Genomic DNA, 23,378 nt, shown 5'->3' with positions numbered 1-23,378 from the left:
CATTTAGTGAAGCGGCTAGAAGATAGCACCCCTACCAATTAGAGAGGACAGAGTTAGTAGAACTTAAGGTGGCCATACATGGGCCGATTTCAGCTGCCGATTTGGGTCCTTCAGACTAATTTGGCAGCTTATCTGCCTGTGTATGGGCACCCCTAACAGGCCTACCTGGCCTAAAATTGGATCTTGATCAGGCAGGTTTGATTTTTCCATTAGGTTGGGGACCGCATCTGCTTGTTGATGCAGTCCAACGACCCCTATACCCAACATTTTAATTTGATTGAATTAACCAAATATTGTCCGTAGTCAAACGAGCAGATCATAACTTTTATGACCACCTTTACACAATCCTACTCAGGCTCTGAAATGTATCTGCTATAAATCAAGGAACATACAGTTCAGCCTAGCTTCCCAATGACAGACAAGGCCTTGCAGGACCCATCAAGAACCTAATATGCAGGGCCCACTCTCATAGCAGTAGAGCAAAATGTTGTATATGTGATAGAAGCTGTGCCAAATTGGGCTGATCCAGGTATTTATCGGGCAGGTCTGAAAATTCTGTTAGGCAATGACTGCAGCAGCCATTGAGTATTTAGGGGCATAGGTTAACTTATCAGTTAGTTTCTACCTGACATTGTCTTTTAGTTGGGTCTGACTGTGAATGGGGAATTTGTCAAGGCCAATAGCAATAAAGCGTGTGACTCCCTCCCAGCTCTGGAGTGGATAATTAGCTAAGGGCTTGTAGAACTGCCTAGGATTTGTGCAACATTGGCTGTTGTGGAGACTGGCACAGCGGAGACTTTAACTACTGCACAACTTTTCCATGAAGGTAAACATTCAATCATTAATGTCTCTTAAATAATAAAGGTCAACTGTATCGATCGGTTGCTTGTGTCAGGAGTTTGCAACAGGCGGGCGCCATCAGTTAACATTGTATTTGCTAACATTTGACTCTTTTTTTTTTTAAGTAGACAGGTAGTTGAGCTTGTTCGACAAGGCTTGCTTATACACAGAACCAGATTTAGCAGAATTTTTTAAAAAAAGCCCTAATATCCAGGAAACTGTTCATAAGTTACATGGCAATTCACAAGGTAAAATTTTCTCTTTTTAGTGTCTCTAGGCTGTGCCAGTAGTAGAGGAAAGTCTGTTATTATGGGGCATTGTGCTGACCAAGGTTTGTGCTCCCATTGGCTATTGACTGATAAAGCTGATAAAGACAGTGTTTTTTATGTAACCTACCCAATGCTTTAGAGCAGCATAGTCACAGACTTTATTATTGTAGCACCCATACGCCTGAGCACTCATGACTCCTCGTGGCACAGGGCTGACCTTGTTTACAGTGAGAATTCTGAGAAAAGATCCAGTTCAGGAATAGTGGGTAAGCAATATCTGCATGTAAAAAGATACATGGGCTGCTGTTTTTAACTGATGTTTGGTTGCCAGGGTGACTGAAGCTAGCAACTGGGCAGTGGTATAGATGTTAGATTGAAGATATACAACAGAGGGACTGAACATTTCTTAGATTATAATGCTCAGGTCAGAATAAATACAAAGTTTGGTGTTTTTGCATAAAATTCTTTGTACACACCACAATTTGTGTGCAGTGGCCTGAAAATTTGTGTGCATGCACAAGCCCACAGCTTAGAGGGAACATTGCCCCCACTCCTCAACTCTTTTTAATCTGCTGATCTTGTGCAAGCCAGGGCTAGGACATACTGCATTGCCTGCTGGGAATAGGAAGGCCTGCTGCAGGAACATAACTACCAGGGGTGCAGGGGGTGCAATTGCACCAGGGCCTGCACCCCCTAGTGACCAACAAGAGGCCACATCACATCTTTCGGAAGAGAGAAAATGCTTACTGGGGGAGAAGTGGGGGGGCCGGTTGCAAGTACTGCACCAGGGCCCAGGGGGTCCTAGTTAGGTTACCAGCCTGCTGGGTCCATTCTAAATGCGCTGATCTCCAAATCCTGCAGTGCAGATGCCAGTAGCAATCAGTTTTGAAAAGTCTACTGCAAGTGCACATGTGCAATTTAGCCCCTATGTTTATAAATAAGCCCTAGGGAAGAGGTAATTAGTCCTTCTCATCCCCTCTTTAAAGCCTGTTGCCTCTTTCTGCTAGCCTGCTTCACAATAAATATGATCTTAAAAACCAGCATTCCCCTGTGCTTGAACATTAAAACTCCACTGCAGGCAACGGAGGGCAGGAATGGGCAGGCCTAATTCTTGTTATGATACAGTGTCCATTGAAGTGATGGTGTTTGATAAAGGAAAACCAGCACCACAGCCTGCATGCAATTTACCAGTGCAAAAGCCAATTGGCACCTTTACTGATAAATCACGTGCAAGTTGTGGCACGTTAGGGAAATTCTTGGGAGAAAGCTCTGCCTTTGGTGTATAGACAACTAGCAATGGTCTTACCTTGAGAACTTTAGGTTTATTTTAGTAAATGAGCCCTTTGGAGTACATACAAACTTAAGCAAAGCACAAGCTCTGGGCTGTGGGTAAAGCTGGCCATACACATACGGATTTTTGTTGACTTACGACTACCAGTTGGATATTGAGCGTATGTTTTAATGCAGCAATCTAATACTAACATTCTGATTGAAATTGTAGGATTAAAGTAAGAACAATGACAAATCTGACAATGTTTCAGCCATTAATAATTCCCAAACAACTGTATGAAAGCTGTGCCCCAGAAATACATTGTAGGTCCCCCACGGATACTTTCGGATAGACAATATAATTATTATCCAACAAACTTTTCTTACCTGTCCAATCGACTGATCGCCACAGTACGAAGATTGTCAGGATGTTATTTCAGAGCCCACACATTCCCAAAGACATATCATATAAAAATTAAGAACGTACCAGTGAATTATACTCTTTTAAATATAGAAGGGTTGTGCTTAAACAAAGTTGGGTTTTTGACTGATTTATTGAGAAATTCCCCCAAAACCCCACAAGTCCCGCCCATCTGTTCCACTTCCCTGGCTGAATTCTCTGGATGTTTGGATGTGCAGGGGAACCTGCAGCTCTCAGTAGAAGCACTGTAGGATTGGAACCAATCAGCAGCTAGGCTGACCTGATAGGGAACTGAAGCCTGTCTTTGCTTGTGTGAGTGCCCAGCTGTGATTGGCCCTCCCCCTCCTGCTGCACTTCAGGCAGGGACTTTTAGGACACGCCCACCCTTCATTTGAAACAGACTGATAGGACTGATAGGATCTATAGGGAGCTCCAAAAAAGGGGCCATTTTTGCAGACAGTATTCAATTTTAGCCCAAACTAATACCAGCACCGTATATTGTTCCTAAGTTTTTTTCCATTTATCCAATACGTCTCCTTTAACTTTGTTTCATAGGATTGTATCAGTGCATGTATGGCCAGCTTAACTCTATAACTTATATAATGTGTTAAGGAATGGGAGATGCACATCAGCTTGCCTTTCTGTGCGCTTGCGGAAGAGAGACAAACCTGTGCAGCTCAGTGCTCCTCAGTAAATAAGGGCTGGGCTCAGGGCCTGTCACAGAGAGCGCCTCTAACACTAAGCAGACACCACTCTGGCTCTAACAATCTCACTAACATTCTGTGAATACAGCTTGGCGCACAAAGTGCACATAGGACACCAAAATGTGCGATGCGAGAGGAACGCATTCCTATTGGGCCAAATCAGCACTGGGTTCTTTCTGTTGACTTTTTGAGAATTGTAGGATGTTTTGTAGGGTGCAAAAACAAACCACAATTGGAGAGACTCGCAGGGCCAGAACTAGGGGTAGGCAGAAGAGGCAGCTGCCTAGGGCGCAACGATCGAGGGGCGCCAGGTAGGTACATCTCCTGCCTACCCCTAGTGCTACTTTGTCATTGCCTCCGCCTCTTGTCATTAGCGGGGGAGGCAATGACCGACTAACCGCCCCGCCCCCCTACACCTCCCCCTGTGCATTGGCGCGCATGCGCCGTTGGGAGGGGGAGGTGGGCGGAGTTGGCAGACCGGGTTGCCTAGGGCGCCCGGTCGGCTTGGCCCGCCCCTGGGAGAGAGAAAACCTCTTCCACCGCAAGCTACTAGCGGAGGGAGGGCCGAGCAGGGGCACAGAATGGGCGTGGGGAAGAGGGAAAGGGGCGGGGCAGTTCGCTCCATAATACCTTATCCAACCCGGACTGAGAGGGCAGATCCGGTGGAAGCTGCGCAGAGCGGTGGGCTTCGCTAATGGCTCATGGTATTTGCTTTGGGGCAGGAGAAGCTGTAGTGTCAGAGCTCGGCCTGGGAGGGCAGTTCTAGCCAGGGCTCCACACTGCGAGTTGTGCTGATTTAAAATTCTGACTTCTTATAACAGTTATCCATAGTGAGGCCCTCCAGCTGCTCTTGCCCTGTCAGTCACGGACATAGACATATCTGGTATCAGAGAGAGTTTTTGATTTACAGCAGCTGGAGGGCCACACAGTGTGCAGGCACAATAAGAAAAGCTGGAACTCTACGTGGATTTAAAGGGGAACCTTTGCTATAGTAAATAGTTACTAAACTATACTTGATGTTTAATAACAATTGTTTACAGAATGTAATTTAAGGTCCATAGCTTAAAATGTTTGCTCCTGCAATTAGCTAACTGATGCTGTAAGTCCAGGACAGATTCCTCCTGCTCTGATTGGCTGATTCTAGCACCAATCCGATATGGGCAATGACATTCTAAAAACAAATGGCATGGTAGAATTCACATTTTTGTTAAAAAGTACTATTGATCATTCAGACAGTTCACTAGATACTTTTATAATGGCTTTGGTTCTTAAAGGATCCTCTGACTCTGGGTCCTTATACTGTATCTGGGGTCTGAAGCCTGTGGCTGTCCCTCAAGCTACTGGGGGAGTGTGGGCAGTTAGAGAATGGCAGGTTGAACACTCCAAGTTGCACATTTAATATGTGGTTAAAATGGTACATATTCCCTTAGACTTTGCATATATAGTGGGATGCCCTGGTTCAGCTTTCTTTTTACAACTGCATGGAATGTTCATGGCACATTCATGACATGTTGGTTTGGTTAAACATTTGTTATTATTGTCTACCAAGGTCTCTGGTTCTGCTGTGTGTGAATAGGGCCAGAATCTTCCAGTGCAAAACCTGCCAGCTCTCAGCCGTGATCTTCTCATAGAGTTTAAGCTCTTGGGTATTGTCTCTGGAGTGCACGTTGTGCAGTGCAATGTAACCCATTATCTCCTGCATTCTATCCATAGCTCCTTATAGGCTGCATGCTTGTTTCTGTGTTTTTGGGTTTGACTATTTAAGGCCCTTTTTGCAGTGTATGGTATGGTTATAGACATTTGGTGAGCGACAGCACTGAGCAGAGAAGTGTCAGAGGATGCTTCCTGTATCAGTAACTTTAGCTTCTGGCTGCAGAAACACTAATCAAAATCTGTAAAGTTTCAAAAGCGCTAAAAGAAATGATAAATATTACATTGTTTTATAATGGTCCTTTAAGGCTTCACTAATGCAAAGTAATGTAAAGTATTATTGAATTAAACTGAACTGGACTAAGGGTACTACTTGTCCTTTCCCACATGAAACACTGACGTCCCTTTTAACCTTGCTCATTTTCCAGATCTCTGAATGAGTCTCCTGCGATCTGTACCAATTTTTAAATTGTTTGTGCCCAACCTCCAATTTGCCATGAGCCGTTCGCTGACCACCGGGACTTTCCAGAACACCCTACCCCTCAACTACCGAGGGGGTAGTCGTGTGCAGCCAGTTGACTCAGTAGGAGAGGAGAAGGCTTATGAACCTTCTACAGGTGAGTGATGAGAGCCATCTCTGTGCTTTAACAAATTCCCAGTATTGCAGTAAAGGAAAGCTTAATGCTGAAATATTGAGCCTTCCTGTTTCTGCTTCTTCAGAAAGGCGCAGCGACTAATCACCCCATGTGTCACTGCCGTTAGAGTGAACCTCCCATGTCTGTGGTGTGTTGGCAGGGCCCCCATGCAGTGTGCTAGTCTTATGACTGTAAAACAGACTGAACTCTTTGATCCATATCTGCCACAGCAAGGGCTTGCCTTTTCTTTTATGGAACACTAGAGATGGGCAAACATAGCTGGTCTGATACTTATTACACTGTTGCTTGGGTTAAATATGTCTTTGCCCTGAGTGGTAAATAGTATTTGTTTGTTTTGAAGCACTGCCATATCTTAAATAAATAAGCTTTTGTGTAGCCATGGGGGCTATAATTTAAGCTGGGCTGTAAGGCACACATTTGCACACAGTATGTGTATTATACATTGTGTGTAGCTTTAGCTCTTAGACACATGACTTATTCTCTGCTGGTGAAGTTACTGAATGAGTGTTAAATGTGTAGTCTGTCATTTGCATTAATGAATCCACATTATATCACTGGTGACAGGCGGATTTTGGCTGAAAAGCGTTGATTCGATTCCATTTGATGTAAATGACAGTCTGCACTATGTGGTCTGAGCAATTCTTCAAAGAACATAACTTGAGTTCAGGGCCATTTTACTAAATGGGCAAAAGGGGCATTTGCCCAGGGCCCACCAGGATAGGAGGCCCACCAGCACACCTTCCATCTGCGATAACTATTGGCAGAAGCATCCTGCAAAGATGACAGAACCCTCCTTTTAATCAACTGAAAGACCTCTACAGTATGGTTATTTTAATTTATTTGCCCTTTTCCTTGTACCATAAACACTTTCAAGTCAAGTCAAGCTTTATTGTCATCACATCTGCATACAAAAATATACACAAGCAAATTAATTGATAAACAGCACCACAATTACCGTACCACACAGTAACAGAATTTGTCAATACGCTCTCTATAACCCCTCGATAAAAAAAAAAAAAAGTATAGAGGCGGTAAGATTTACTTTCCTCAATGTTCACAAAAAGAAAAGCCATTGTTGAGCTTTACTAACAAGAGAGGCAGAATTTAAACCCCAAATGAGATTGTTTGAGATCTGAACCAAGAAATGTAAAGTTACTGACATTCTGAACAATGGAGCCATTTATAAAGAGAGCTTTATGGGTAAAAGGAATCTTTCTAAAATCCACAATCTTTTGTGGAATAAAATTATTGAAAGCAGAACTAAAATCAATAAACACCATCCTAACATAGCATATTTTTAATGTGTGGTATGACAATTCTCTCAAAGCATTTCATGACTATCGGTGTGAGTGCAATAGGTCAATAGTCATTCAAACATGTCACAGAAATCTGATCAGGACCAGCAGCTTTTCGAGAAACTTCGCCGTACCACGTCCACAGTCAGATAAAGCATCTGGCTGTTTGAAGGAAGGGAGATCCTTCTTGTTGGGAGTATTAATTTGTACATCAAACCTAGCATAAAATTTTTTCAACCTATCCGGAAGGGACTCATCATCAGTATGTATGTATATCTTTATTTATAAAGCGCTACTTATGTACGCAGCGCTGTACAGTAGAATACATTAATACAAACAGGGTGTTAATAAGATAATAGATAAATACAAAGTATAATAATAAATACAGGTAAATACAGCAGCAATAAGTTAAGAGTCGAGGACACAAGAGGAAGGAGGTCCCTGCCCCGTAGAGCTTACAATCTATATGGGAGGGTAACTTACAGACACAAATAGGCAAATATAAGTGCTGTAGGTCACAGTGGGTGACACTACAATATAAGTGCCAGTTCCCAGATCAGGTGATGGGCGAGTGCTCCAAAAGGTAGTCTTTAACCTTAGTTTTAAAAAGACTGGGGGAGGATTCTCTCCGGAGGAAATCAGGGAGGGCATTCCAAATGTAGGGGGCAGCCAGGCAGAAAGGTTTAAGGCGGGAAACCGCAGTAGTAGTGGGGGGCGCAACCAAACGATTGCTCTGCGAGGAATGAAGGAGTCGGCCGGGAACATACGGAGACACAAGGGACGAGATGTAGTGAGGAGCAGAGGAATGGAGGGCCTTGAAGGTTAGGAGAAGAAGTTTGTAGGATATTCTTTGTTTGATAGGAAGCCACGATAAGGCCTTTAGCAGGGGAAGGGCCTGAACTCTCCTGGATGAGAGGAGGAGAATTCTGGCAGCAGTGTTTAATATAGACTGTAGGGGGGAAAGATGGGAGTTAGGGAGGCCGGTTAATAGCAGGTTGCAGTAGTCCAGTTGTGACAGGATGAGAGCATGCATGAGCAGCTTAGCTGTTGCAGTAGAAAGAAAGGGACGAATTTTGGCAATATTGCGTAATAAAAAGTGACAGGTTTTGACAGTGGTGTTAATGTGGTTAGAAAAGGAGAGACTGGAGTCAAAGATCACCCCCAAACAACGCGCCGAATCGACGGGGTTGAAGAGGGTGCCATCAATAGAGATAGAAAAGGGGGGGGGGGGTAGGACCAGGCTTAGGCGGAAAGATCATTAGTTCAGTTTTTGTTAGGTTGAGTTTGAGGTGGCGTTGGTACATTCAGGTACAGGAGGTTTGTAGCTTGTAATGGCTTTAACTCCTTGCCACATTTGCCTTGCATCCCTAGTATCAGAAAAATGACCTTGTATCTTTTGTGCATATACCTGCTTTGCTGCTTTAATGGCCTTTGACAGATTGGCACCTGCAATCCTAAAGGTGGCCATATACGGGCCATTTGTAGCTGCCGATATCGGTCCCTTGGACTGATTCGGCAGATTATCGACAGTGTAGGGGCAGGAACGAGGGGCATGCCCGACCAGATATTGATCGGGCAGGTTAAAAAATTTAGTCGGATCGGGGACCGCATTGGCTCATTGATGTGGTCTCCGCCCGAGGTCGCCAAGCGAGCGGATCTTAACATGTATGGGCATTTAAAGGATTCTCCATTGCCAGCCCTAAAAGCTGCATTACGAGCTCTCAACATCGCCCTAACTTTGCTAGTTAGCCATGGTTTCTCATTTGCTCTTATAGTAACAAACTTAGAAACAGTAACATCTTCCACACGATTAGTGATATAACCCAAAATAAGCAGTTTGTGTTGTAAGTGAACTTGTGGGGGGGGCAAATTTAACCCAAGGCTTTAGCTGCCGCCTTTAGCAGCAGCTAAAATATACTAAAATGTATTTTTTGTATAAACTCTTAAAAGGGTAACTTGAAACCTATTTGCAGAGAGTTATATCATTCTAGAAAAATGTTTATCTTGCATGTTGCGGAGTATTTTGCCAGAGATTGCACATAGTTGACTGTATTTCTCTATCACTGGCTACATTTCAAGGTTCCACTGAAATACTCAGTATGCAGCAAGGCAGTACTTGGTAAGGGGCCAGAGTTCTTGGGCTGCCTTAACCCTTTGGACACTTACTCATTTTGCTGTTTCAATGCTGCGTGCTGCCAGAAAACATGAGATTGGAGAGTAACCTGAATATGTAAATTCTGTGGTGTTGGGAGTTAGGTCCATAATTGCTGAAACCATAGAATGTACATGAGCAAAAAATCCAGCAGCCCACTGATAAATAGCTTGCTTATGGAAAAGTGCTTTATTTAGCCCAAATGCAACATATTCAGGATCAGACTGGGCCAGCAGGGCACTAGGAAAAAACCCAGTGGGCCCCGTCCCTTGTGGGCCCTGCAGCCCCCTCCCGATCCAGGCCCACTCCCTCAGCTAACTGCAGGTGCTGGCACATCTCCTACCCATTGCGGCCACAAGTAGGAAGCGTGGTACACAGTGGGTGGAGGGGGATTGCCATAGTTAATGGGGTGGGGGCCCCCAGGCATCAGTTCCAGTGGGTCTTGGACAGCCCAGTCCGACCCTGAACATATTCTGTGGCTGTTGAAGAGTTACATTTCTCAGCTTTTCTGACAAAAGTAAATAATGTAATTTTGCTGGGTGAATGAAAGAATCTTTAAGCAGAAGCTGGGGTATGAGCCCTTAAATATCTTTATTGACCTTTATTCATGTGTATATACATTCTGTATATACTTGTGTGGATCAGAGGTAGTAACTGATGATGATCTAATGACATTCATGTTTACTCTGTGCCAGGTCGTGTTATTTCAACATTCGCTTGCTCTGGGGAGAAGGAGGTAAATGAAGCCATTCAAAGTGCCAAGTCTGCCTTTAAAATATGGAGCCAAAAATCTGGTATGGAGCGAAGCCGAGTCTTGCTAGAGGCTGCTCGTATCATCAGGGTAAGTAGGAAAGACATTTAATTACAGGAACACTATGGCAGAATTGTATCGTTATTTATCTGTGGTTTTCTGGTAAGTTTGGGTCCCACACTGGTCAAATAATTGTATTATTTGTTTTATACTGTGTATTAACATTAGGGAACAAGAGGCATGAGAAGTGATATCAGTCATTTCCTCCCAAACTGCTATAATAGGAAGGCTTACTCCCCTTTGATTCTTTAAAATCTTCAGATTGAATTTTACTTGCAAAAAAAGGCAACAGGCAGCTTGGATTCCTGTGTGCTGAACCAGAAGTTAGCTTTGCACTGATGGACCTAAGGTAGGGCCGGTCTTGTAAACTTCGGGGCCTAATTGGGACCTTTTTGGCAGGGGGCCCCCTACACAAGGTGTTGCCAGCTGGCACAGGGTTACAGGCCTTGGTGGGCAAATAACCCTGCTCTTGTTCCATTGGCCCCCAACATTTTATGTCACAATGTGACCCCCAAGCACTGGGCACTGACACACTAAGGGGTATATTTATTATTGGTATAGCCCAGGGCAACCAATCAGCAATTAGATTTCAACAGTTATAAAACCAAAGCAAAGCATCTGATTGGCTGCTATGAGCAACATCACCGGTAATGTTTTACTCTACTTACCTAAGTATACTATTTACAGTGTGAGACGATGATTATTGGCCCCTCAAGCATGGTGCGTACCCTGAGGTAGCAGTATGAATACATTTCTCACTTTGTGTTTAATGTCCCAAAACTCAGCAGGGCAGACTGGACAGCTTTATGTGCTTATTCCTGCTGGTGTGGGGCCCTACTGGGCCCAATATGTCAGGGCCAGCCTTAGGCCAGTTGGACCTAAGACACCTAAGCTCCTCAAAGGAGGAGTAAGGCTTACCTATTATTATAGCAGTTTTGAGGGCAATTAAGTGTTAATATTTTTTTTTTTTACTGCTCCTTTAATACGTCTTGAGTCAAAATATATTAACACTTAATTAAATGAACTTTTAGTATAATGTACAGAGTGCTATTTTGGGATAATTTGCAGTTGATCTTCATTTTTTATTAGCAACTTTTGAATTATTTAGGTTTGTGTTCAGCAGCTCTCCATTTTGGAATTTTAGCCACTATCTATTCTGGTCCAATTTAACCTAGCAACCAGGAGACAAGGATATGAATAGAGGAGGGCCTAAATAGAAAGATAAGTAACAATAACAGAGCAATAGTTTTTTTGTTGCCGGGGTCAGTGTCCCCTTTTGAAAGCTGGAAAGAGTCTGAAGGCAAGTAATTCAAGAACTATAAAAAATGGAGACCAAGTGAAAAGTTGCTAAGAATATTATAACATACTAACCTGAAGGTGAACCACTCCTTTTATATATTTATGTATGGCATTGAGACCCACCCAATATTTATAGCGATAAAAGGGTGTTTACAATGATTAAGTACTTGACAGTTCTTTGCCACATTTTCTGACAGGAGCGCAGTGAGGAGATTGCTGCAATGGAAACAATAAATAATGGGAAGTCTATCTTTGAAGCCAGAGTTGACGTGGAGATATCATGGCAGACTCTAGAGTACTATGCAGGGCATGCTGGGGCTATGGCAGGTAAAAACATACATTGGTTATCATGATGTGGGATTATGGTGAATTCCCTGCTATTTTTGACATTTTGCAGTTCAATAATAGTTGAAGTGCACATGTAAATATCTAGAAGTAAAAATATGTACTTGCTTATATATAGATTGGTACCAGAATCTCTCTATATTAGATATTTTACTGGCCAGAAATACACTGCTATTTTTCTGACTAGATTAAATCTGGTTTGAGCTATAGTTAGGATGCAAGTCTCTTTCAGCTTTGTCTGCACCTAGTAGCATATAGTCACTGGACTGATGCTTGTACATATACAGTGGTGTGAAAAACTATTTGCCCCCTTCCTGATTTCTTATTCTTTTGCATGTTTGTCACACAAAATGTTTCTGATCATCAAACACATTTAACTATTAGTCAAAGATAACACAAGTAAACACAAAATGCAGTTTTTAAATGAGGGTTTTTATTATTTAGGGAGAAAAAAAATCCAAACCTACATGGCCCTGTGTGAAAAAGTAATTGCCCCCTGAACCTAATAACCGGTTGGGCCACCCTTAGCAGCAATAACTGCAATCAAGCGTTTGCGATAACTTGCAACGAGTCTTTTACAGCGCTCTGGAGGAATTTTGGCCCACTCATCTTTGCAGAATTGTTGTAATTCAGCTTTATTTGAGGGTTTTCTAGCATGAACCGCCCTTTTAAGGTCATGCCACAACATCTCAATAGGATTCAGGTCAGGACTTTGACTAGGCCACTCCAAAGTCTTCATTTTGTTTTTCTTCAGCCATTCAGAGGTGGATTTGCTGGTGTGTTTTGGGTCATTGTCCTGCTGCAGCACCCAAGATCGCTTCAGCTTGAGTTGACGAACAGATGGCCGGACATTCTCCTTCAGGATTTTTTGGTAGACAGTAGAATTCATGGTTCCATCTATCACAGCAAGCCTTCCAGGTCCTGAAGCAGCAAAACAACCCCAGACCATCACACTACCACCACCATATTTTACTGTTGGTATGATGTTCTTTTTCTGAAATGCTGTGTTACTTTTACGCCAGATGTAACGGGACACGCACCTTCCAAAAAGTTCAACTTTTGTCTCGTCGGTCCACAAGGTATTTTCCCAAAAGTCTTGGCAATCATTGAGATGTTTTTTAGCAAAATTGAGATGAGCCATAATGTTCTTTTTGCTTAAAAGTGGTTTGCGCCTTGGAAATCTGCCATGCAGGCCGTTTTTGCCCAGTCTCTTTCTTATGGTGGAGTCGTGAACACTGACCTTAATTGAGGCAAGTGAGGCCTGCAGTTCTTTAGATGTTGTCCTGGGGTCTTTTGTGGCCTCTCGGATGAGTTGTCTCTGCGCTCTTGGGGTAATTTTGGTCGGCCGGCCACTCCTGGGAAGGTTCACCACTGTTCCATGTTTTTGCCATTTGTGGATAATGGCTCTCACTGTGGTTCGCTGGAGTCCCAAAGCTTTAGAAATGGCTTTATAACCTTTACCAGACTGATAGATCTCAATTACTTTTGTTCTCATTTGTTCCTGAATTTCTTTGGATCTTGGCATGATGTCTAGCTTTTGAGGTGCTTTTGGTCTAATTCTCTGTGTCAGGTAGCTCCTATTTAAGTGATTTCTTGATTGAAACAGGTGTGGCAGTAATCAGGCCTGGGGGTGACTACAGAAATTGAACTCAGGTGTGATAAACCACAGTTAAGTTATTTTTTAACAAGGGGGGCAATCACTTTTTCACACAGGGCCATGTAGATTTGGAGTTTTTTTTCTCCCTTAATAATGTAAACCTTCATTTAAAAACTGCATTTTGTGTTCAATTATGTTATCTTTGACTAATAGTTAACGGTTTTTGATGAGGAGAAACATTTAAGTGTGACAAACATGCAAAAGAATAAAAAAATCAGGAAGGGGGCAAATAGATCTTCACACCACTGTATATAGAATTGCACTGTCCACATTATACATGCACTGTCCTGTGCAAGGCGTCTGGGGCTACTCTTTTTGTTATAACTGAAGACATTTTTTCATGGGGCTTATTTCCAGCAGGGACTTGTAGTGCAAAAACCAAGCACAAAGTTCCATGTGTTATTGTGACAAGGCACCTTGCACCACCTTGGCACTCTATGGGCTGCCTGAATGAAGCTCAGTTGTGCCATTTTTGTATGCAAACCCATAGGATGTGTGCATCCCCTGGCACTCCCCTTCCTTGAATGCCTTTCACTCACATGGTGCTCTGAAACTTTGTCCTTTGTACTTCAGTACAGTTCTCCCACTCTGTACTATGTGCCAGATAAGAATTTTTGTCTTTATCCTGGCTAGTAATTATATTAAATCTCCTTTTTGCAGAAAAGTGTAAATCTAAGGGTAGTGGCGAGTTGCCTTTCCAGGAAACCGGGCGACTTTAGAAAAACGAAGTGCCACATAAGTTTTCCCACTAGTGATTTACATCATTGCTGATGGGAAAGAATTTGCAGGAGATTAGTTACCAACAGTAGTGAAAAGTTATCGTGCAACTAATTTCCCTGTGTGTTGGTACCTAAAATTCTGGGACTGTGGGCTGAACCGATCCTAGGCACAAGGAGAATGCAAGTCAAAATGTAAAAAGCATACTGCCCAATAGTCCTCCTATTGTTTAGTAAAAACGCCACACTTTTGGCTCACCTAATCAAATATTTACTTAGTCACACTTACTTCACATTTTCTAGAACAGGCAGCCATCTCTAAAAGGTATTCTCCCTTCCTTTCCCTCCTTGCTTCATACTGCACATGTGTTTCATTCCCTCCCCCCCCCCTCTGCCAGATCCGCTTCTGATTGGCTGGTGGGCATGTGTAGCTCAGAACAGGAGACAGGATCAAGTTACACACATGCTCAGAGAATAGGAAGGCTGCCGCTGGCACCTACAGGAAGGGAAGAGAGATTTCAGTGATGTCACTGTAGTCTTCACACTGCTGTAGGCTGCCAGCACCATATCTCAGAGAAGCAAGCAGGGATCTGGGAATTTAGATATGCAGTAAGTACTTAAAAAGAATGCCTTAAGGGCTCTGGCACACGGGGAGATTAGTCGCCCACGACAAATCTCCCTTGTCACGGGTGACTAATCTCCCCGAACTACCATCCCACCGGCGAAAATGTAAGTCGCCGGTGGGATGGCACACGCTGCGCAGGCGATTTCTGTGCCAGAGCCCTTAGGCTTACTTTTAATTTATATTAACCTTTGATTGTCCTTTAATGGGTCATCAACAAACTCTGCAAACTGTCATATTCCCCAGTCACATCATATTTCCAACAGCAGCCATGTGGTGTAGCCCTGTAAGAGTGTTTATTGTGCTGTGTTTTTCTCACTACAGGTCAGCATGTACAGCTTCCAGGGGGATCATTTGGTTACACTAGACGTGAACCCTTGGGAGTGTGTGTAGGGATTGGAGCTTGGAATTACCCCTTCCAAATTGCATGTTGGAAAGCAGGACCTGCCTTGGCATGTGGTATGTATACTATAGATATTCATAAGGGACTCTCTTGCTTGTATATTTTGTAAAGAATTGAAGCAGACACAATGTTAGTGTATGTACAGTATATGCTATCCTCTATCATTGACTCACAGTGTGTTGATGCTTTATGGCTAGTTTCCATACTATTATAATATGTGCTCTCCCTTGTTAGAAAATCTGAGGCTTTCTTCTTTAAAATAAACTTCTGAGAAAATAATATTGACCCACTACTGCTATATTTATGCCCAACAGACCCCATAGCAAAAGCACTGTAATTTGCATACACCTGACATTGTGCATATTGCTGTTAAACCAAGTACTTGCTTATCTTTTGTGCATGCAAAATTTTAATTTGTCTTTTGACAATATTTCTGTGTTACAGGTAATGCCATGGTGTATAAGCCATCCCCCTTTACTCCTGTGACAGTGGTCCTGCTAGCTGAGATCTTTGCTGAGGCTGGGGTACCCCCAGGTCTTTTTAATGTTGTGCAGGGTGGTGCAACAACAGGGGAATTCCTTTGCAAGCACCCTGATGTGGCCAAGGTGTCATTTACTGGCAGTGTCCCTACCGGCTCCAAGGTGACTAATGCAATTGTTCACTCAATGCATATTCATACGTAGCTGTGGAATTGTGAGCTTCAAGAGTAATATCTTGCATGTTTTGGTTTTCACAATTCTCTGGTGACAATGGATGCTTGAATATAGGATGGGGTATCATGAGATTAGGGGTACATTCAAATACCTTAGTCTTAGGGCTATATTTATCATACTATGTAAAAAGTGGTGTAAAACTTTACTGGTGATGTTGATCATAGCTGCCAATCAGATGCTTTGCTTTGGTTTTCAAACTGTTGAAATCTAATTGCTGATTGGTTGCCCTGGGCACCATCACTGGTAATGCTTCACTCCACTTTTTACACAGCATGATAAATATACCTCATACTGTTTTGTGTGACATTAGGCATGTGATTTCTATAGAACCTGACAGCTAATGCTTTTGGTATTATGATTGTAGTTGTTTTACCTGCTAAGATGACCTTGATCGGTATGTCCTGTCATATCAGCTCTGAATTACTAAGATGTGTTGCTTTTCAATGCCATTTATGCAATGGTGTTATTTCTACATTATCTGTCAGAACCATGTCACATGCTGTTGTTTATCCTAGATCATGGAAATGGCAGCCAAATCCATTAAGCCTGTCACCCTGGAGTTGGGAGGAAAGTCTCCTCTTATTATCTTTTCAGACAGTGACCTGGAGAATGCTGTGAATGGGGCAATGATGGCAAATTTCCTTACCCAGGGCCAGGTAACTATCTGCTCCCTATACTGTGGCAGGTAACTATGCACTCCAATTAGACTTTGGCAGGAAGCTATGCACTGCTATACTTACATTTTCTGTATATTCCTGTGACTTAGACTTGTTTATAGCAAAAATATATTGGTCTATGTTATTCCCAACTGATATCACTTTATTGAATATTTAGGGGTTCTTTTTCAAAGGGAAATCAGAGCTTCCGCTATAACAAACATAAAATAAACATAACAAATATATAAAGTCTGCTCCTGTTGCATTACAGCAGAGGCATCTGGAGTGATCAGACCTGGAGTTTATTTGGTGTCAAGTTTGATGTATAATTTTAAACTAAATTAGTTTATCTCTCATGCTTACTTGTGGGAGGTAAAGGCTTTCTTCCACTTAATCCGTCATCAGGTTCTAATGGAGGTTACTGGTTTCCCCTGGGTCTGAGGTCATATTTTTGGGCAATCTGGAAAGCATAAAAAGATTGATTCTTAAGCTTACATTATCTCTGAATCAAGGCCTGGCAGTGCTCGTGGATCAGTCTGCTTTCATTCCATGCCTGTGCCATGTATAGTATACATTCTCCTCAGTACAGTGTTTCCTTTCAGGTGTGCTGCAATGGGACCCGTGTTTTTGTCCAGCGTGATATACTAGAAAAGTTCACAGAAGAGGTTGTAAAGAAGGTGAAGAAAATCAAAATTGGGGATCCACTCTTGGAGGACACCAGGATGGGTCCCATTGTTAATCGGATCCAACTGGACAGAGTGTTTGGCTTCCTGAAAACTGCTCGAGAACAGGTAAAGTTCTGGATTTGTCGATATTATATTGACGTTAATCAGTGGGGAACTCCCATTCACACATCACTGTAGATGGCACTTACCCAGTACAGTCACGGATTTAAAGGACATGTACACTCTGTTTCACTGAGGGGGGGTGCCAAAATGTTAGACACCCCCCAATGAAATAGATTGCTAATTTCTTTCCCAGACTGGTGCTTGTGTTATGAGAGAACCGCAGCTGCACTGGCTTTTTACTTATCTTCTTTTTCCCAAGCAGCCTCTGCACAAATCCGTTTGCTCATGCACAGAACGCCCAGCACCAGGCAATAAGAAAAGAATGTAAGGAGATGCTGGCGCAGTGGTCAGTTGTTTCCACAGGCTGGTGCGCTTCTCTTCTAGCAGGAGCACCTGCCGTGGGAAATAAACTTGGCCATTGTAGAATATACTACAACCCTGACAAATGGGTGTAATACTATTATATAGTAAAGTCCAGTATATGAATCTGTTAACACATAGATATTCTGTTATCAAAGGGTTAAATTTAATAACTGAGTCTATGACACACACACCTCTGTATGGTACAAATGGCTAACATATTTATTCTTGATGCCCTCTCTATTTTAGGGAGCCAAATTCCTGATTGGCGGGGAGCCCTACAGCCCAGAAGACCCTAAACTGAAGGGAGGTTTTTTTATGACTCCCTGTGTTCTAGGTAATGTGCTTTCACCATTCCCCCTCCCACACACAATTCTTTAAAGGAAAAGTAACACTAATTTTTTTTTAAGTAAAAAATCTATTCTACCGTGCTCCAATAATTGCCCTATCCTGCACACAGTTTATTAGTTTGAACGCTTTATTAGAAAACATTTTCTAAAACTTTGCTTCCATTCATTTCAAATACGGCGATATTCCCTGTTCACAATCCACGTCTCCTCCTAGCCTTCCTTCTGTACAGGCAAACAATTGACTTCCGGTTTTGGAGTCAGGCAAGAAGGAGATGTGGATCGTCGCATGGTGGATTGTGCAGAGGGAATAGTGCCGTATCGCCGTATTTGAAATTACCGGAAGCAAAGTTTTAGAAGGTATTTTCTAATAAAGCATTCAAAATAATAAACCGGGTGCAGGATAGGGCAATTATTGGAGCAGGGTAGAATAGATTTTTTTAAATTAAAAAAAAAATTACTGTTACTTTTCCTTTAAGTTGTAAGTCATTGTCAAAAAGTGACCATTTCTTATGAAAGGTTGTCATGTACTGTATAGAAATCTGTGAGCTTGACTGAGGCTGATCATTCTAAGCAATTCCCTTGTCATTCATATAAAGTTGTATAAACGGAGGCATTGCATATACTGCAGTAATTTATTGCATCACCATAAGTTAGTAGCAGTTTACTCTCAGCTTTTAGGTTTCATTAAAGGAACAGTAACATTAAAAAATTAAAGTGTTTTACAATAATTAAAATTTAATGTACTGGTGTTTGCTTCAGAAAGACTAATCTAGTTTATGTAAATAAGCTACGGGGGCAGCCATTCAAGCTGGAAAAAAGGCACAGGTTGCATAGTAGAATACAATGGTGTTTTATCTGTAATTTACTATGTAACCTGTGCCTTTTCTTCTTTTTTCCCGATTAATTGCTGCCCCCATGGTTACACAGCAGCTTTGTTTATATAAAGTATAGTAGGGTTACTGTAGCAAACACACCAGTTTTACCAGTGCAGGGCAGCAGTACATTTTAATTTATTTAATGCATTTTCTTTTTTTGGCATTACTAGTCCTTTATTGGCTCAAATTTGGGGTCATACAAACATGATCAAATATATTGGCACGCTTGCACCAGAACATGCTGCAAATAACAATGCTATATATGTATTTATTTTGTTTGCAGTGGAACTGCAACACCAAAACTGGAAACAAATGACTAAACCATACTTTATTCCACACACAGAGATGCTAAAAGTGACTGGACAAAATGAGTGGCATCTGTTAGAAGATATAAAATCTATTTGGTTTCAAACAGGTGTTTCTCCTAAATTTGCATATGAATGCAACAATGATTGGCGACAATATAAGTAGCACACTTTTACTCAGTATGAATTTTCTTTGTGTGAAAGAGAAGTAGGAGAGTCAAAAAAATTGAAAGAAAGCATGGCCAGAGCAAGGCAAGGAGTCCCTCTCTATAAGATGTTCCAGTAGGTGATGTTATCAAGAACAAACAAATTCGAACAATTCTCATAGCAATAGCCATTCTGATTCAAGGTCGAGAGGTATGGTTTTACAGTTTCAATTCATGCTAACAACCCAATAAAAAAGGGCTGTATGGGATGAAACCTAGGAAGACCCCATTTCTCACATAAAAACATAAGGTCTGGCTGTAGTTTGCCAAAACACACCTGCACAAGCCAAAGGTGGTCTGCTGATGCTTTGGGGTTGCTTTGCTGCCCCTGGAACTGCGTACCTTGAGTCTGTGCTTGGCATCATGAAATCAGAGATTAAGAAAGCAAAAAATCTTACTGTGTGTCCGAAAGCTCAGCCTCCGTCATTGATCATGAGTCTTCCAAAGCACAATTCAGACGGCACCCAAGGAATGATTAAATACAAAACACTGCACTGTTCTGAAGTGGCTGGCAGTGAGTCCGGATCTGAATCCAACGGAACACTTGTGGAGGGATCTGAAAACTGCAGCCTGGAGATCTGGTGGTCCAGACTGTTAGTAGAGAGATGTAGGAAGCTCAGTCATGTCTAGGAAGCACTTGATTTCAGTTATCCTTTCCAGGTGGCACCAAATATTAAGTGTAGGGTGCAGATAGTTATTTTTTTTTCATTTTGATCTGAATGGATTTGTTAAAGAAAAACTATACCCCCTGAATGAATACTTAACCAAAAGATAGGGTATATTATGTTAAGTGACCTATTAAAGAATCTTGCAAAACTAGAATATATATCAGTAAATATTGCTCATTTACATCCTTTCCCTTGAGCCACCATTTAGTAATGGGCTGTGTGCTCCCTCAGAGATCACATGACCAGAAATAATGCAGCTCTGACTGTAACAGGAAGAAATGTTGAAGCAAAAGACAGAACTATGTCCATTCATTGGCTGATGGGGCCTAGCATGTATGTGTGCCTTGGCTTGTTTCTGTGCACTCTGAATCCTTGATTCTTAAAATGACAATTTTCTATTTAGGATTACCCAATAGCACATACTACTAAAGTATAGTTTTATGAAAATTGTTTATTTATATGAAGCAGGGTTGTACATTTATGCAATTACGTTTTTATAGAGACCGACATTGTTTGGGGGTATAGTTTTCCTTTAAGTTGTGAATGGAATAACAATGTTCTATAATCTTAATTGTTAAACAAGATATTATGGAGACCTGGTTTTAACTTCAATTTTTCATTAGATATACTTGTTGTAACACAGTGTATTATTAAAAGTTCAAAGGTGCCAATATTTTTTGCTCATGATTGCATATACTCTAGTTGTGATTTGCAAAGAAGAGCTGACCCAGTAGCACCTGGTTTCTTGTTTTTGGGTCCCCAAATGTTGATGAATTATAGCAGGAGGGAATGATTGACCATAGTGCAATGTTTAGTCTGTAGTGATCAAGCCCCTAGTGTAAATTCATGATTTATATTTTGTGTTGCATTCAGGCGGCTGCACAGATGCCATGACCTGTGTTAAGGAAGAAATTTTTGGCCCTGTGATGTCAATCCTTCCCTTTGATAATGAGGAAGAGGTTTTGGAGAGGGCCAATGCTACCACCTATGGTTTGGCAGGAGGAGTCTTCACCAGGTAGGTACCCTACTGTTCTATACTGGGGATTTTGGCAAACTGGCAGTTTTTATGTATGAAACTTTAATCTTTGCTGTACTGTCCCCTTGACCCTCAATTTAGGCTGTTAGTGATGGTTTGTGTCCTGTAGCATCTTAATAATTTTGCCCTGTCCTTGCAGACATCTACATGCTAACTTTGTATTACCCAGAGCACTCACTATCTTTGACTTGTATGCTGGAGGTTGAAAGACATAACGTAACCGTTACAGGATGATTAGACAAGCATTGGCCTAACCAATAACTGGCTTGTATGCTTTGCACAGAATGGACTGAAAAGGAAAAACCACAAAATACATGCATAGATCATAATAGTAACCATGGCACTCAGGTCTTTAACAATATATAACCCAAACTTATAAGGGATTATAAACAGTGGGATTTTTGCAAACCGTGTTGTTTGGAGTGTATGAATCCCAACCCGTCTCTCTCTGCTTTCCAGGGACATTCAGCGGGCACACAGAGTGGTGGCTGCACTGCAAGCTGGCATGTGTTTCATTAACAACTACAATGTGAGCCCAGTGGAACTGCCTTTTGGAGGATACAAGAAGTCTGGTATGTACAGAGCTCAGCAAACCCTGGCAATATAGTGCATCCATTGGCTACTGCATGTTACACACTGCACTCACAAGAATAGGTTTTAATTGAAAGGGTGTATTTCCCTGTTGAAATATCAGTGTGTTTGCCTTTACTTTGTTGTGCTGGGTTTAAGCACACCCTGGGCATATTGCTGCTGGCACATTTTGAATGAAGGTGCAAAACCTTTTCTACCGCATTTAAATAAAACTGTGTATGGAACCCAAGTGATTATCATATTGAGGCATGCCAGAGAAATTTCACGTTGTAGCCAGATGTGGTAGTATATGACCAGTATTAGACAGATTCTTTTTTGCAGACATTTAGAGGGTTATAGTTATGCATATTGGCTAAATCCTTCAGCCTTCTGACACTGTATATAAAGAAGACCAGCACCAAATTAAATGTTGGTTTGAATAAGACATAAATAAATCCGCATTGCACCGATAGGATAAAATATAGACTATTTAAAGCAGGGATCCCCAACCTTTTTTTTCTTGTGAGTCAAACAAGCGTGAACAAGTTATTTGGGAATGCCGTGATTGGCTATTTGGTTGCCCCATAAGGGCTGCTGGCCTGCAGGAGGCTCTGATTGGAGTAAAACTATATCTCTGCTTCCAAAACTTGCCTCCAAACCAAAACTGTTAAAAAGGGGCACCTACTTTGGCCACTGGGATCAATATCAAAGGGGGCAGAGAGAAACTTGTTGCTCACAAGCCACTGGCTGGGGATCACTGAGTTAGCGTATGTTCTTACTGACTTATCCGTTCTTGCAGGCTTTGGACGTGAGAATGGATGGGCAGCCATGGAGCATTACTCCCAGCTCAAGACAGTCTGTGTGGAGATGGGGAACGTAGAGTCTGTTTTTTAGACCGAATAATAGATGACTGAAGTATCCATAAACAATAAAAGTTCCACCAGTTGCCAACTTTCTATAAAGCAGTTTCTTCTAAATCTTATTCTTGGAATATAGGACAAGAAAACAGTTGCTTGTAATGTAATGTGTACCTACCTGACAGCAAGTATTAGGGTAGACCTACTGAAACTCCTCAGGCGTCCAAATATTTACATGAGCTACAGCATCCCATTTTGAACATGGGATTACAAATTGAGCTTTATGCGAACATGGTATTAGATGTGCTTGGTCTAAATACATTGCTAAGGCAGTTAAAACAATTGGTCCCATATTTGTTTTTCCCCAATTAATTGTCTTTGTGGGTATGGTTGTGGTGTACATATGGTTAGCAAAGTTGGTCTAGCTAATGCCATAACACGGAGGATTTTCTCACTGCTGACAGTGCCTGAAGCCTAACCTCAACCCCTCAGTACAAGTTGGCTGCAGAAACTGCATTGCATACAGAGCATTTAATACAAGGCTTAGTAATAGTAACATATCCTAACCCCAGTGTTACTAAAAACACCCCAAACTAGGCCAGTGCCTTTAATCAATATGATTATTATATACATCAGGGCCATCATAGCTTCTTATTAATCAGATTGCATTGACTATCTTTTATTTAGCCAATTAAGTTTGATACTTTGTTTCAAATCAAAAATATCCATAGCAGTAAACTTCCCAGAGGCGCAATTTACGGGCACTACCCCAGAAAAATCTTTGTATGATGCAGTTCTGAATGAGTACGTATTTTCCGTTACTTAGTAAGGTGGGCCTTCCCCCATCCAGTATGAAAAACTGGAAAAGATGAAATAAGGTGTGTG

The 23,378-nt window shown here is 41.9% G+C and overlaps 1 protein-coding gene and 1 long non-coding RNA gene across 7 annotated transcripts; one reads left to right on the top strand and one right to left on the bottom strand.

Annotated features, from left to right (window-relative positions):
• The first annotated feature begins 724 nt into the window (after window positions 1-724).
• On the top strand, window positions 725-22,591 carry aldh9a1 (aldehyde dehydrogenase 9 family member A1). 6 transcript variants are annotated; one of them, XM_012960888.3, is made up of 12 exons: window positions 725-826; window positions 5,582-5,770; window positions 9,952-10,097; window positions 11,564-11,693; window positions 15,031-15,165; window positions 15,554-15,750; window positions 16,338-16,478; window positions 17,081-17,269; window positions 17,876-17,963; window positions 20,904-21,045; window positions 21,526-21,638; window positions 22,436-22,591. In XM_012960888.3, the coding sequence occupies exons 2-12, from the start codon at window positions 5,590-5,592 to the stop codon at window positions 22,528-22,530; spliced, it is 1,557 nt and encodes a 518-aa protein (XP_012816342.1). In that variant the 5' UTR covers window positions 725-826; window positions 5,582-5,589; the 3' UTR covers window positions 22,531-22,591.
• Window positions 6,684-7,416, bottom strand: LOC116410451. Its single transcript, XR_004222421.1, has 2 exons — window positions 6,920-7,416; window positions 6,684-6,889 (listed from the first exon to the last, which is right to left on the bottom strand). It is a non-coding gene; the product is annotated as an uncharacterized LOC116410451 (long non-coding RNA).
• Window positions 22,592-23,378: the final 787 nt, after the last annotated feature.

The sequence above is a fragment of the Xenopus tropicalis genome, chromosome 4 (genome assembly GCF_000004195.4).
Source record: "Xenopus tropicalis strain Nigerian chromosome 4, UCB_Xtro_10.0, whole genome shotgun sequence".
Lineage (NCBI taxonomy): Eukaryota > Metazoa > Chordata > Amphibia > Anura > Pipidae > Xenopus > Xenopus tropicalis.
This window is presented reverse-complemented; position numbering and strand designations above follow the sequence as displayed.